This window comes from Sprattus sprattus (genome assembly GCF_963457725.1).
Source record: "Sprattus sprattus genome assembly, chromosome: 1".
NCBI lineage: Eukaryota > Metazoa > Chordata > Actinopteri > Clupeiformes > Clupeidae > Sprattus > Sprattus sprattus.
The window spans coordinates 62,246,599-62,262,259 of record NC_137920.1 but is presented as its reverse complement, the minus strand read 5'-3'; the positions used below and the strand labels follow the sequence as shown (position 1 = coordinate 62,262,259).

General features: G+C 39.9%; 4 protein-coding genes across 4 annotated transcripts in view; all 4 read right to left on the bottom strand.

Annotated features, from left to right (window-relative positions):
• The window catches only part of LOC308364290 (protocadherin gamma-A11-like), a gene marked incomplete at its 5' end in the record, with an annotated part of 212,701 nt that overhangs the window by 189,405 nt on the left and 7,635 nt on the right, over positions 1-15,661 (bottom strand). The gene's annotated exons all lie outside the window — the stretch shown is intronic.
• Positions 2,379-4,838, bottom strand: LOC308364323 (protocadherin beta-15-like; the record flags this gene model as incomplete). The annotated part of the gene is made up of 1 exon (XM_080837423.1): positions 2,379-4,838. One exon carries the CDS (start codon positions 4,836-4,838, stop codon positions 2,379-2,381), a length of 2,460 nt encoding a protein of 819 aa, XP_080693549.1.
• LOC308364334 (protocadherin beta-15-like) lies at positions 6,564-9,002 on the bottom strand (the record flags this gene model as incomplete). The annotated part of the gene is made up of 1 exon (XM_080837437.1): positions 6,564-9,002. One exon carries the CDS (start codon positions 9,000-9,002, stop codon positions 6,564-6,566), a length of 2,439 nt encoding a protein of 812 aa, XP_080693563.1.
• LOC308364313 (protocadherin beta-15-like) lies at positions 12,684-15,143 on the bottom strand (the record flags this gene model as incomplete). Its single annotated transcript, XM_080837412.1, has 1 exon — positions 12,684-15,143. The coding sequence occupies one exon, from the start codon at positions 15,141-15,143 to the stop codon at positions 12,684-12,686; it is 2,460 nt and encodes an 819-aa protein (XP_080693538.1).

Here is a 15,661-nt window from a genome sequence, read left to right as displayed (position 1 = left end):
TTGAAATAACAACAACAGAAGATAAAAACATCAATTCAACTTGCGAAACGTGCGCGTTTTCACTCTGAAACACAACTCCGAATAATAACTAGAAAATGCATTTCCTGAAGGAAATACCAGTGCATGAAATGCAAAGGTTAAGAAAGGAAGAAGAAAAGAAAGAAGAGTGAAAGAAGGAAAGAAGAAAGGAAAGAAGAGTGGAAGAAGGAAAGACAAAAGGAAAGAAGAGTGAAGAAAGGAGAGAAGAGTGGAAGAAGGAAAGAAGAAAAGAAAGAAGAGTGAAATAATGAAAGAAGAAAGGAAAGAAGAGTGAAGGAAGGAAAGAAGAGTGGAAGAAGGAAATAAGAAAAGAAAGAAGAGTGAAAGAAGGAAAGAATAAAGGAAAGAAGAGTGTAAGAAGGAAAGAAGAGTGAAGAAAGGAAAGAAAAGTGGAAGAAGGAAAGAAGAGTGGATGAAGGAAAAAAGAAAGGCAAGAAGAGTGGAAGAAGGAAAGAAAAATGGAAGAAGAAAATAAGAAAGGAAAGAAGAGTGGAAGAAGGAAAGAAGAGTGAACACGAGTGGCTCTGGATGAAGAGATAAAGAGAGGGTGAAAATATTGAAAAAAGGAGATAAAAATGGAGTGAAGAAGAGAGATTGAGTGTGAGAGAAAGTTGACTGAGAGAGAAAGATGGAGAGATGGAGAGAAAAAAAATAGAGAATGGATGGTGTCTTAATGTTCCTAGTTACAGTTAAATTGAGAGGGACAGAGAGAGAAGAGGTTCCTTTGATTTGGCACAGGTGTCAGTAAAGCACAGGTGCAAGCCAGTTTAAAGACCCTATTATGATGTCATAATGGCCCAATGTAAGTCAATGGGAGAAATGTATATTCGTTTTTCTTTAATATCTTAAAAAGTATAAAGTTAAGAAAAGTGAAAAATACATAGCATAAGTGTCGTTTACAAGACCTACGCGACAAAGTATGAATGAAGTTTCTACGTTAAGCGGTTCGGGCTGAATTAATCGCAGAAAGAGGTAACAAGAAGAAGAAGAAGAAGAAGAAGAAGCCTAGGAATAACAATACAGGGCATTTCATGCACTGTAATAAAAAAAGAATCAGCTTTTGAACACACCCCTGCATCCCGAACACACTACACACACAGACACACATACAACCACAACACCAGGCTTTTATATGGTGCACACGTTCTTTAGCCGTGTAAATCATCACTGTCAAATATCTGCAGAATCAAATAAACCAACAAACTACAGGTTTTACCACTGGATAAGGATGGGCGGCCGCTGTCCACGCACGTGGTGCTGAAATAGTATAGGTCAAAATTACGCCAAATTGCTCCCAAAAAACATTTGCCGATTTAAAAAGCCTTACATAGCAGAAGAGAGCAAAAACAATGAAATAATCATAATAAGCAGTGGCACCGCTGACTTGGGAGTGTAAACCCACTTACAGAAATGAAAACCCAGACTGTAATAATATATAGAAGAGAGCCAACACACGACTCGATATCTACACAAATGCCCATTCTAGTGTGTGCATACACACATAAATAACTTGGATTCAGGGTATATAAACGCGTCCGACATTTTGTATTTAAACACTGCGCTCAATCAGTCAAAAAGCGCTATGCATGTACATTCCATAGTGGCCAAATCTATTTAACGCACCACCCATGATTCTGTATGTATTGGGGGGAAAAAACACGTACAAACTACGAAGATATGAAACCTTATTTGAATGCCATAGTATGGCTATGGAAATGGAAACATAAATGTCGGCCAAAGGAACAAAGTAACTACTACAAACAACCTTCGCACTGACAACGAATGTATTAATTAATAAAAACAGACACGTTATTTAGATCCAAGAACACCGTTAATTCTAATACATCTACTATAATATCCCCAACTGCATAGAGATAATCTTCACAAAAAGCAAAAATGTAAACATTGTAGCTGATTAACGTAAGGAAATGTAGTCTAGCAGAATCATGTATATTAAGTATAAGACCCTCAGAATCTTGAAAATATGCAAGCCCAAAATCAACAAATCTTATAACAACAAATCACATATCAACCCAGTAACCAAATGTATCTAAGGCAATGTCTGTGGTGCAGAATCTCAGAGATCAGACAAAAATAATGAACAGTATACTAAAATCTGTGATAGACCATTCTCATTCTAAAAAGAATACCAGTCACAGGATACCCCACAGAATAAAGAATCAGCTAATTTCTGATCAAGGGAAAGCAAGTTTGGAAATTCAGAAATTGTTTGAATGTACTGGGAAGTGTTTCGAAGGACAGAAAAGTAATAAAATTGCCTTGTCCTAGGTTCATAGAATTTGACCCCATCTTTAAACCAAAACCTGTAATTATGAAACTTATTCCAAAAAGTAAATATTTAAATGATTTACCAGGGTGGAGCATTTCGATCCATTCTCAATGAAGTCAAGGGAAGTGAAGTTAAGACAGTCACTGTTGTCACCTGGGCTCCTCTTCAGAGTGGTGCCAGAAGGCAGAGTGTTGTCATTGTAGGATGTAACAAACTTGAAGTCACTCGTACGTGACCCTGTCGTCATATAGGCATCATAGTTGTAAGTGCTACGGAGAGTTCCAGTTCCATCAACATCTGCATAGTTGGGAGGCAAGTATGCACTGGGAATGGCTACTGCTCCATCAAACAACAGTCTGGGCTTTCTCCTGTGACACAACCTCACAGCAATGATCAGGATGATGAAAGTGAGGAAGAAGGTAGAAACAGACACCAGAGCAATGATCAGATAAGACGTCAGTTTAGAATTGTTCTCTTCATAAGACATGTCTTTCAGTTCAGGAACTTCAGCCAAGTTATCAGAGATGAGTAAATATACGGCACAGGTTGTAGAGAGAGAGGGCTGTCCGTTATCTTTCACTGAGATCACAAGGTTCTGCTTCATGCTGTCAGATTCAGAAATGTCCCTCTGAGCCCTGATCTCTCCACTGTGGAGACCAATAGTGAAAAGTCCCGGATCAGTCGACTTGACGATCTGATAAGACAGCCACGCGTTCTGTCCAGAGTCAGCATCAACAGCGATCACTTTGGAGACCAGCGAGCCAGAAAGAGCAGCTTTAGGAACCATCTCAGTCATGAAGGAGTTTCCTTCTGGAGAAGGGTATAATATCTGAGGAGAGTTATCATTCTCATCTGTTATGAACACACTCACAGTCACGTTGCTGCTGAGTGGAGGAGAACCATTGTCTCTGGCTACAACCTGAACTTTGAAGCTTCTGAACTGCTCATAGTCAAAGGGCCTCACAGCATGGATCACCCCTGTGTCTCCATTAATGGATACATATGAGGAGACCGGAACACCATTGACCTCACTGGGCAACAGAGAGTAAAACACTGTGCCATTCTGTCTCCAGTCTGGGTCTCTCGCAGTAACAGAACAGACAGAGGAGCCAGGCTTGTTATTCTCAGTCACATATGCGCTGTAGGACTGCTCCTCAAATACAGGTGGATTATCATTTACATCAGATACAGAAAAATGGATCATCTTAGAGGAAGACAGTGGCGGAGACCCTTCATCAGTAGCTGTAATTGTTACATTATAATCACCTACAAGTTCACGGTCCAGTTCACCTGTAGTAACCAACGTGTAATAGTTCTTAATTGATGGGTTTAATTTAAATGGAACATTCTGCTGAATGGAGCAGCGGATCTGTTTATTTCCCCCTGTATCTTTATCCTGTACATTAATAATCCCTACTTCAGTGCCTGGGGCTACATTTTCAGGGATGGGTGCATTAAGTGATTTAATAGATATCACAGGAGCATTGTCATTTACATCTGTGATCTCTATATCAATTTTGGCATTGGAAGCCAGCCCTGCACCATCTTTTGCCTTAACCCACAATTCATACTCATATTTGTCCTCATAATCTATTGTTCCGATTATTTTGATCTCTCCAGTCACTTCATCAATAGAAAACAGTCTGACTTCTTCATCTGATATGTGACTAAATTCATAGGTGACCTCTCCATTCGCCCCTTCATCTGTGTCTGTAGCTGTCACAATCACAACAACAGTTCCCAAAGGAGAGTTTTCAGGTAGACTGACTATGTAAATGGTTTCACTGAATACTGGAAGATTATCGTTTGCATCAAGGACAATAATATGTATGGCTGCAGTACCAGATCTTTGTGAAGAGCCTCCGTCACTAGCAGTGAGCAACAATGTCACCTCCTGCTGCTGTTCCCGATCAAGCTCTTTATCCAAAACTAATTCACTGTATTTTCGCCCATTCGAATTAGAATTCACTGCTAGGCTAAAATAATCGTTCTTCTCAAGGGAGTAGCTCTGTATTCCGTTTCGCCCAACATCTGAATCGTGCGCTTCATCCAAAGGGAAACGTGCGCCTTTATCAGCAGATTCCCGGATTTCCAGTTTGATTTCACTCTTCGGAAAACGAGGTGGGTTGTCATTGATATCCTCAATCTGCAGTGTTATCCGATGTGATTCCAAAGGGTTCTCCAAAACCAATTCGTAATTTAATGTACATGATGGCTTTGACCCGCAGAGCTTCTCGCGGTCTATTCTTTCTGCAATAACCAGTTCTCCTCCCTGAAGATCGCAAAAACGTTTGCCATTTCCTTCCATGTCTATCCGAGCTTTGCGATCCGATAGTCCTTTAATACTGAGACCAAGATCCTTTGCTACGTTGCCAAACGCTGTGCCTTTCTTCATTTCCTCTGGCACGGAATAACTCAGATCGCCATTGCAAGTGCGTACAGAGACAGCAATACATGCCATCAAGAACAATGCACGAAAATAAGAAATAACCTCGGAACTCTTCATCATGTTATCACACAACAGTTTACCCGTAGTCTTACTGTTCAAAACAAACAAAACGTATTTGCCAATGGAATTAAACGTTACTATAACAAACAAATTGTCGGGATTTATTTCTGAACGTTGGATTGCCAAACCATAGCTTCTGTTGTTTGCGTCGCGTTCATGGATAGGCTCTATTCTCTTCTTTAATATTAAATCAGGGGGTGTAGATGCGTTTTTAAAAGGCTAAAATAAGTAAATAGCGCCACTCGGAGTATTTTTGGTGTACTGCATACATTGTCAAAGGACGCCCTCAGAATGACACTGTAGTCCTTGGCGTGCAATCTCAACACATGACTGCTGTAATTATAAATATAATTCATAAACAAAACACAAGATGGTTATGCTTCTGTATTTTTCGATGTTACATTTTGCTTCCAAGGGTTGTTGTGCTTGGACCCTCTAAATGGAATAGAATCTGATACAGCAGACTCTGCTAGAGCTGTTGCTCAGCCGGTGCAAAACTGTATCATAATTTTGGCATGCAGTATAGTTTCCCCTTAGGGCCGGTATAGGTGGAGAGGTATGAATCCATTTATGTATATCATTGTTAAAAGGGACATGCATTATTAGTTAAAACTGTATCCCTCATACTGTGCAAACACAGTATCACTGTGCCAAACAGTTTCAGCATTACTGCCAACCTGTCATGGTCATTATAAAAAACCTTATTCCATATTCTACCCAGTTGGGAAAAATGTAATGAGATGTAATCTCACTATAGAAAGTACTGACATAAAAACAGAAAGACATGACTTTAAAGACTTTCCAAGACACGTGCTAGAAGCAGGACATGGATCATTAACAAAAAAAAGAAAACAAATAAACTGCTTTGAAAAAGTCATGAAGGTATGTAGAAATGAACAGGTAGAAAATGACAGATCAAAAGACGGGTAGATAAATCAAGAAATAGATCAAAAGAGATAGAGAGATAGATAGATAGATATACTTGATCTTCAACATATTGGTATGCCAACCTCAATAATAAAGTCAGATTTGACTTCCTCCACCACGCATCGGCTTTCAGTTTGATGAAATATCCATATCCACCATATTAAATGCATCAAAATCATGAAAACGTATTCCACAACAACCATCTCCTACTCACAAAGCACAGAGAATGAGCACCAAAAAGCAATGCAAAGCAACTAAAGAACATTTCCTTGCATAGACAGTAAATGTCAAAAGATGGCATCACTAAACCGTTTAGTATTCTTTCACTGACTTTAATATTATCTGATGAGGCTTTGAGCATGACATTTGAAAACAACGAAAAGGGACACTATACTCTCTGGTTCGCTGTGTAAAGTCAACAATTACTTCACCATATGCCGTTGTAAAATTCATTAGATTCATCCATGTCCATTTACACAACACCAACAAAACTTACAACACATAAAAAACAACCCACTAACCAAATATATCAATGCAGGCAATGTCTTTAGTATTGAATGTCACAGATCAAACCGAAGTAATTAACAGTAAACCGGGCATAGAAGAATCTGTATTAGTCCCTTCACATTTCGGATCAAGGACAAACCAGTTTGGACATTCAGCAGTTGCTGAAATGTAATGGAAAGTGTTTGAAAAGACAGAAAAGCACAAATATTGCCATGTCCTAAATTTTAGAAAGTGACCATATCATTATATTAAAACCTATAATCATAAAACATACTCCAAAAAGTAAAGATTTTAATTATTTACCAGAGTGGAGCATTTTGATCCATTCTCGATGAAGTCAAGTGAAGTGAAGTTAAGACAGTCACTGTTGTCAACTGGGCTCCTCTTCAGAGTGGTGCCAGAAGGCAGCGTGTTGTCATTGTAGGATGTAACAAACTTGAAGTCACTCGTACGTGACCCTGTCGTCATATAGGCATCATAATTGTATGTACTACGTAGAGTTCCAGTTCCATCAACATCTGCATAGTTGGGAGGTAAATATGCACTGGGAATGGCTACTGCTCCATCAAACAACAGTCTGGGCTTTCTCCTATGACACAACCTCACAGCAATGATCAGGATGATGAAAGTCAGGAAAAAGGTAGAAACAGAGACCAGAGCAATGATCAGATAAGATGTGATTTTAGAATTGCTCTCCTCATAAGACATGTCTTTAAGTTCAGGAACTTCAGCCAAGTTATCAGAGATGAGTAAATATACGGCACAGGTTGTAGAGAGAGAGGGCTGTCCGTTATCTTTCACTGAGATCACAAGGTTCTGCTTCATGCTGTCAGATTCAGAAATGTCCCTCTGAGCCCTGATCTCTCCACTGTGGAGACCAATAGTGAAAAGTCCCGGATCAGTCGACTTCATGATCTGATATGACAGCCACGCGTTCTGTCCAGAGTCAGCATCAACAGCGATCACTTTGGAGACCAGTGAGCCAGAAAGAGCAGCTTTAGGAACCATCTCAGTCATGAAGGAGTTTCCTTCTGGAGTAGGGTATAATATCTGAGGAGAGTTATCATTCTCATCTGTTATGAACACACTCACAGTCACGTTGCTGCTGAGTGGAGGAGAACCATTGTCTCTGGCTACAACCTGAACTTTGAAGCTTCTGAACTGCTCATAGTCAAAGGGCCTCACAGCATGGATCACCCCTGTGTCTCCATTAATGGATACATATGAGGAGACCGGAACACCATTGACCTCACTGGGCAACAGAGAATAGAACACTGTGCCATTCTGTCTCCAGTCTGGGTCTCTCGCAGTAACAGAACAGACAGAGGAGCCAGGCTTGTTATTCTCAGTCACATATGCGCTGTAGGACTGCTCCTCAAATACAGGTGGATTATCATTTATATCCGATACAGAGAGATTGATTGTTTTAGAAGAAGACAGTGGCGGCGAGCCTTCATCAGTAGCGGTAATTGTTAAATTATAATCACCTACAAGCTCACGGTCCAATTTAGCTGTAGTAACCAGGGTGTAGTAGTTTTTAAAAGATGGATTTAATTTAAACGGAACATTCTGCTGAATGGAGCAGTGGATCTGTTTATTTCCCCCTGTATCTTTATCCTGAACATTTATAATCCCAATTTCTGCTCCAAGAGCTACATTTTCAGGGATGGGCACATTAAGTGATTTAATAGATATCACAGGAGCATTGTCATTAACATCTGTGATCTGTATATCAACTTTGGCATTAGAGGCCAACCCTGCCCCATCTTTGGCCAGAACCCTTAATTCATACTCATATTTGTCTTCATAGTCTATAGGTCCAATTACTTTGATCTGTCCAGTCACTTCATCAATAGAAAACAGTCTGAGCGCTTTATCAGATATGCGACTAAATTCATAGGTGACCTCTCCATTCGCTCCTTCATCTGCGTCTGTAGCAGTCACGATCACAACAACAGTACCCAATGGAGAGTTCTCAGGAAGACTTACTTTGAAAATGCTTTCACTAAAAACTGGAAGATTATCATTGGCGTCAAGGACAATAACACGTATGACTGCAGTACCAGATCTTTGTGGAGAACCACCGTCACTGGCTGTGAGCAAAAATGTCACCTCTTGCTCCTGCTCACGATCAAGCTCTGTATCCAATACTAATTCACTGTATTTTCCTCCATCAGCATTAGAATTCACAGCAATTGTAAAATAATCGTTCTTCTCAAGGGAATAGCGTTGAATTCCGTTTCGCCCCACATCTGAATCGTGCGCCTCATTCAAAGGGAAACGTGCGCCTTTAACGGCAGATTCCCGGATTTCCAGTTTGATTTCAGTCTTTGGAAAACGAGGTGGGTTGTCATTGATATCGTCAATCTGCAGTGTAATCCGATGCAATTCAAAAGGGTTCTCCAAAACTAATTCGTAATTTAACGTACATGATGGCTTTGACCCACAGAGCTCCTCGCGGTCTATTCTTTCTGCAATAACCAGTTCTCCTCCCTGTAGATCGCAAAAACGTTTGCCATTTCCTTCCATGTCTATCCGAGCTTTGCGATCCGATAGTCCATTAATACTGAGACCAAGATCCTTTGCTATATTGCCAAACGCTGTCCCTTTCTTCATTTCCTCTGGCACGGAATAACTCAGATCGCCATTGCAAGTGCGCACAGACACAGCAATACATGCAATCAAGAACAACGCACGAAAATAAAAAATAACCTCGGATTTCTTCATCATGTTATCACACAACAGTCTATCCGCAGTCTTCCTGTTCAAAACAAACAAAACGTTTTTGCCAATGGAATTTAACGTTATATAATATAACAAATATCGGTATGTTTTTCTTGGTGCTGGACTGCTACACCATAGCTTCTGTCGTTTGCGTTGCGTTCATGGTGACCTATAGAGTCTCTATTATCTACTTTAATATTAAATCAGGGGGTATAGATACGTTTTTAAAAGGCTAAAATTGGTAAATAGTGCCACTCGGTGTATTTTTTCTGTATTGCATACATTGTCAAAAGACGCCCTCAGAATGGCACTGTCGTCCTCATCGCGCTGTAATTACACATTTCATTCATAAACAAAACAGAAAATGGTAAAGCTATTTAATATTGTTTCACAGACTTCTGATAGCCTGGGCTTTCTGACACAACACTACAGCATTGATCAGGGTGATGAAAGTGAGTAAGAAGGTAGAAACGGAGACCAGAGCAATGAAAAGATAAGATGTCAGTTTAGAACATCTTTCACAGTCTTTCAGTTCAGGAACATCAGCCACGAATTTAGAGATGAGTAAATATTCGGCACAGGTTGTAGAGAGAGAGGACTGTCCGTTATATTTCACTGAGATCACAAGATTCTGCCTCATGCTATCAGATTCAGAAATGTCCCTCTAAGCCCTGAGCTCTCCACTGTGGGGCACATGGGGCAAAGAAACAAAGTCGCTATGCTGTATTCAAATAATGCGCTGAAAACCAAAATATGAATTACAATAAAACAGAGAAGTTATTCGAACGCTGTTAACTACCCCATTTCATACGACTTTATCAACAAATTCATATTCTTCATGATCCAACTTTACAAAAAGTTATTTATTTCCAAACTATTCTAGCATTAGCCTACATACTTGAAATAACAACAACAGAAGATACAAACGTCAATTCAACTTGCGAAGCTTTTGAACACACCCCCGCACCCCGAACACACTACACACACAGACACACATACAACCACAACACCAGGCTTTTATATGGTGCACACGTTCTTTAGCCGTGTAAATCATCACTGTCAAATATCTGCAGAATCAAATAAACCAACAAACTACAGGTTTTACCACTGGATAAGGATGGGCGGCCGCTGTCCACGCACGTGGTGCTGAAATAGCATAGGTAAAAATTACGACGAGCTGCTCCCAAAAACACTTTGCCGATTTAAAAAGCCTTACATAGCAGAAGACAGCAAAAACAATGAGATAATCATAATAAGCAGTGGCAACGCTGACTTGGGAGTGCATACAGTGGCGCAAAAAGTGGGTATGCGCTGTATGGGGGGCGCCGCACCATGGGAGCGCCAAAGCGGTGGTAAAAAAAAAAAAAAAATGTTTGGGGAATTTTCTATATGCAGCTGCTGTTGTGCGTTTCTAAATCATTTCTGCATTTCATTAATGTTATATAACATTTTAGAGGACTAAACAGGCTAGAGTAGGCGCCTCATCTCTTAAGATTCCATAATAGAATTTTTACAAAGAAGAGGGAGCGTGAGCGCCGTGACCGCTGAACACACAAGCAGTTAGAACTAGGCTACGAGTAGTGAGTTGGTTGGATGGAAGATGGATAAAGCAAAAAAGCTGTCGGGAGCTGAAAACAGAAAAAGAAAGAGGGAAAAGGAGAAGACATGTCAGGGGATGCAACAGCAATTAAATAAGTGGATGGTGAAAGACAACAGGTAGGTTTTAAGGTGACTTTACGTTTGTGCTTGGAGGCTTGCAAATAATGTTAACAGACTAGCTAGCAGGCTAGCTAGCGTTTGCAAACATAGAAATGTAGCAGCCAAATGGGGGTTTATGGCTAGCTTAAGCCTCATCAATTAGGCTGATGATAGCTACATTTAGATTTTGGTTAAACCCTACTGTACCAATCCCATGTATGACACATCTCAATTTTATTAAGGCAAAATAATATTAAGGCATTATGTTGCAATGGTTATCATTATAATGTTAATGTTTGCTACTGTTTATTATTTGTTAACATTGTTACTAATATATATATATTTGTGTGTGTGTGTGTGTACAGTATACTGTATGCACCATAGGGTACCATTACCATTATGGTAGGCATGCAGTGGCTGATATACTGATTTAAACTGATACTGATATAAACCTTTATTATTTAAAGCCCATACATGATGATGTCTGGCACACTTATTTATTTATTTGTTCAAGAAAAGAAAAAAAACGTGTGTGGGGGGGTGGGGGGGCGCCAAAATTGTTGCTGCATACCCCCCTGACACTGGGCAGTTGCACCCCTGAGTGCATACACACTAACAGAAATGAAAACCCAGACTGTAATAATAATGTATAGAAGAGAGCCAACACACAACTCGATATCTACACAAATGCCCATTCTACTGTATGCATACACACATAAATAACTTGGATTCAGGGTATATAAACGCGTCCGACATTTTGTTTTTAAACACTGCGCTCAATCAGTCAAAAAGCGCTATGCACACTGCAAAAATGCTTTTCTAACCTAGTGTTATAACTCTTATATTGAGATGAAAAAATCTAGTTGGTCTTGTTTCTAGCAAAATTGTACTTACCTAGTGCTTTCTTGGTAAAGGTTATTTTTGCCTATTTCAAGCAAATATTACTTATTTTAAGAAATCTTAACAAGCCAAATTTGCTTAACGCACTGGCAGCCAAATTTGCTTGTTTTAAGCAGATTTTGCTTAAAACAAGCAAATTTGGCTGCCAGTGCGTTAAGCAAATTTGGCTTGTTAAGATTTCTTAAAATAAGTAGCCTAATATTTGCTTGATATAGGCAAAAATAACCTTACCAAGAAAGCACTAGGTAAGTACAATTTAGCTAGAAACAAGACCAACTAGATTGTTTCATCTCAATATAAGAGTAATAACACTAGGTTAGAAAAGCATTTTTGCAGTGCATGTACATTCCATAGTGGCCAAATCTATTTAACGCACCACCCATGATTCTGTATGTATTGGGGGGAAAAAACACGTACAAACTACGAAGATATGAAACCTTATTTGAATGCCATAGTATGGCTATGGAAATGGAAACATAAATGTGGGCCAAAGGAACAAAGTCACTACTGCTGTATTCAACAACCTTCGCACTGATAACGAATGTATTAATTAATAAAAACAGACACGTTATTTAGATCCAAGAACACCGTTAATTCTAATACATCTACTATAGTATCCCCAACTGCATAGAGATAATCTTCACAAAAATGTAAACATTGTAGCTGATTAACGTAAGGAAATGTAGTCTAGCAGAATCATGGATATTAAGTATAAGACCCTCAGAATCTTGAAAACATGCAAGCCCATTTAACCAAAATCAACAAATATTATAACAACAAATCAAATATTAACCCAGTAAACAAAAGTATCTAAGGCAATGTCTGTGGTACAGAATGTCAGAGATCAGACAAAAATAATGAACAGTATACTAAAATCTGTGATAGACCATTCTCATTCTAAAAAGAATACCAGTCACAGGATACCCCACAGAATAAAGAATCAGCTAATTTCTGATCAAGAAGGTTTGGAAATTCAGAAATTGTTTGAATGTACTGGGAAGTGTTTCGAAGGACAGAAAAGAAATAATATTGCCTTGTCCTAGTATCATAGAATTTGACCCCATCTTTAAACCAAAACCATTATGAAACTTATTCCAACAAGCAAATATTTAAATGATTTACCAGGGTGGAGCATTTCGATCCATTCTCAATGAAGTCAAGTGACGTGAAGTTAAGACAGTCACTGTTGTCACCTGGGCTCCTCTTCAGAGTGGTGCCAGAAGGCAGCGTGTTGTCATTGTAGGATGTAACAAACTTGAAGTCACTCGTACGTGACCCTGTCGTCATATAGGCATCATAATTGTATGTACTACGTAGAGTTCCAGTTCCATCAACATCTGCATAGTTGGGAGGCAAATATGCACTGGGAATGGCTACTGCTCCATCAAACAACAGTCTGGGCTTTCTCCTATGACACAACCTCACAGCAATGATCAGGATGATGAAAGTGAGGAAAAAGGTAGAAACAGAGACCAGAGCAATGATCAGATAAGATGTGATTTTAGAATTGCTCTCCTCATAAGACATGTCTTTCAGTTCAGGGACTTCAGCCAAGTTATCAGAGATGAGTAAATATACGGCACAGGTTGTAGAGAGAGAAGGCTGTCCGTTATCTTTCACTGAGATCACAAGGTTCTGCTTCATGCTGTCAGATTCAGAAATGTCCCTCTGAGCCCTGATCTCTCCACTGTGGAGACCAATAGTGAAAAGTCCTGGATCAGTTGACTTCACGATCTGATAAGACAGCCACGCGTTCTGTCCAGAGTCAGCATCAACAGCGATCACTTTGGAGACCAGCGAGCCAGAAAGAGCAGCTTTAGGAACCATCTCAGTCATGAAGGAGTTTCCTTCTGGAGTAGGGTATAATATCTGAGGAGAGTTATCATTCTCATCTGTTATGAACACACTCACAGTCACGTTGCTGCTGAGTGGAGGAGAACCATTGTCTCTGGCTACAACCTGAACTTTGAAGCTTCTGAACTGCTCATAGTCAAAGGGCCTCACAGCATGGATCACCCCTGTGTCTCCATTAATGGATAAATATGAGGAGACCGGAACACCATTGACCTCACTGGGCAACAGAGAGTAGAACACTGTGCCATTCTGTCTCCAGTCTGGGTCTCTCGCAGTAACAGAACAGACAGAGGAGCCAGGCTTGTTATTCTCAGTCACATATGCGCTGTAGGACTGCTCCTCAAATACAGGTGGATTATCATTCACATCAGATACAGACAGATGGATCGTCTTAGAGGAAGACAGTGGTGGAGACCCTTCATCAGTAGCTGTTATTGTTACATTATAATCACCTAAAAGCTCACGGTCCAGTTCAGCTGTTGTAACCAGTGTGTAATAGTTTTTAAAAGATGGATTTAATTTAAAAGGAACATTTTGCTGAATGGAGCAGCGGATCTGTTTATTTCCCCCTGTATCTTTATCCTGAACATTAATAATCCCTACTTCAGTGCCTGGGGCTACATTTTCAGGTATGGGTGCATTAAGTGATTTAATAGATATCACAGGTGCATTGTCATTAACATCTGTGATCTGTATATCAACATTGGCATTGGAGGCCAATCCTGCACCATCTTTGGCCAGAACCCTTAATTCATATTCATATTTGTCCTCATAGTCTATAGGTCCAATTACTTTGATCTCTCCAGTCACTTCATCAATAGAAAACAGTATAAGCGCTTTATCAGATATGTGACTAAATTCATAGGTGACCTCTCCATTCGCCCCTTCATCTGCGTCTGTAGCAGTCACGGTCATTACAACAGTTCCCAAAGGAGAATTTTCAGGAAGACTAACTTTGTAAATGGTTTGACTGAATACTGGAAGATTATCGTTTGCATCAAGGACAATAACACGTATGACTGCAGTACCAGATCTTTGTGGAGAGCCTCCGTCACTGGCTGTAAGCAACAATGTCACCTCTTGCTGCTGTTCCCGATCAAGCTCTTTATCCAAAACTAATTCACTGTATTTTCGCCCATTCGAATTAGAATTCACAGCTAGGGTAAAATAATCGTTCTTCTCCAGGGAATAGCTTTGAATTCCGTTTCGCCCTACATCTGAATCGTGCGCCTCATTCAAAGGGAAACGTGCGCCTTTAACGGCAGATTCCCGGATTTCCAGTTTGATTTCATTCTTTGGAAAACGAGGTGGGTTGTCGTTTATATCCTCAATCTGCAGTGCAATTCGATGCAATTCCAAAGGGTTTTCCAAAACCAATTCGTAATTTAACGAGCATGATAGCTTCGATCCGCACAGCTCCTCGCGGTCTATTCTTTCTGCAATAACCAGTTCTCCTCCCTGAAGATCAAAAAAGCGTTTGTCATTCCCTTCCATGTCTACACGAGCTTTGCGATCCGATAGTCCTTTGACACTGAGACCAAGATCCTTTGCCATATTGCCAAACACGGTCCCTTTCTTCATTTCCTCTGGCACGGAATAGCTCAGGTCGCCATTGCAAGTGCGTACAGACACAGCAATACATGCAATGCAGAACACAGCACTAAAATGAAAATTGCCCTCGTATGCCTTCATCATGTTATCTCAAAGCAATCTTGCCGTAGTCCTCCCGGTGAAAACAAACAAAACGTACTCCTCAATGGAATGTGACGTTACTTATAATAAAAGAAATATCGACAATTTCCTTTTAGTATTAGGCTACCACATCACAGCTTTTGTTGTGTTCATGGATAGCCTATAGAGTCTCTACTCTCTACTGTAATATTAAATCAGGGGGTGTAGATGCGTTTGTAAAAGGCTAAAATTGGTAAATAGTGCCACTCTGAGTATTTTCTGTGTACTGCAAGCACTGTCAAAAAACGCCCTAAAAATGATACTGTAGTCCCAGGCCTGCAATGTCATAACAGATCATTCTCAAAGGTGATGAAAACACTCAAAGACACATTTAATTCATACACGAAACGCAAGATGGTAATGCTACTCTTAATTTTAAGTTCAGTTAATGCAGTTGGGTAAGATTTTTTAGAATAGCTGCTGAGCTTGGACTCTCTAAATGGAAAGGAATCTGATGCAGCAGACCTGGTGTGGTCTCTTGA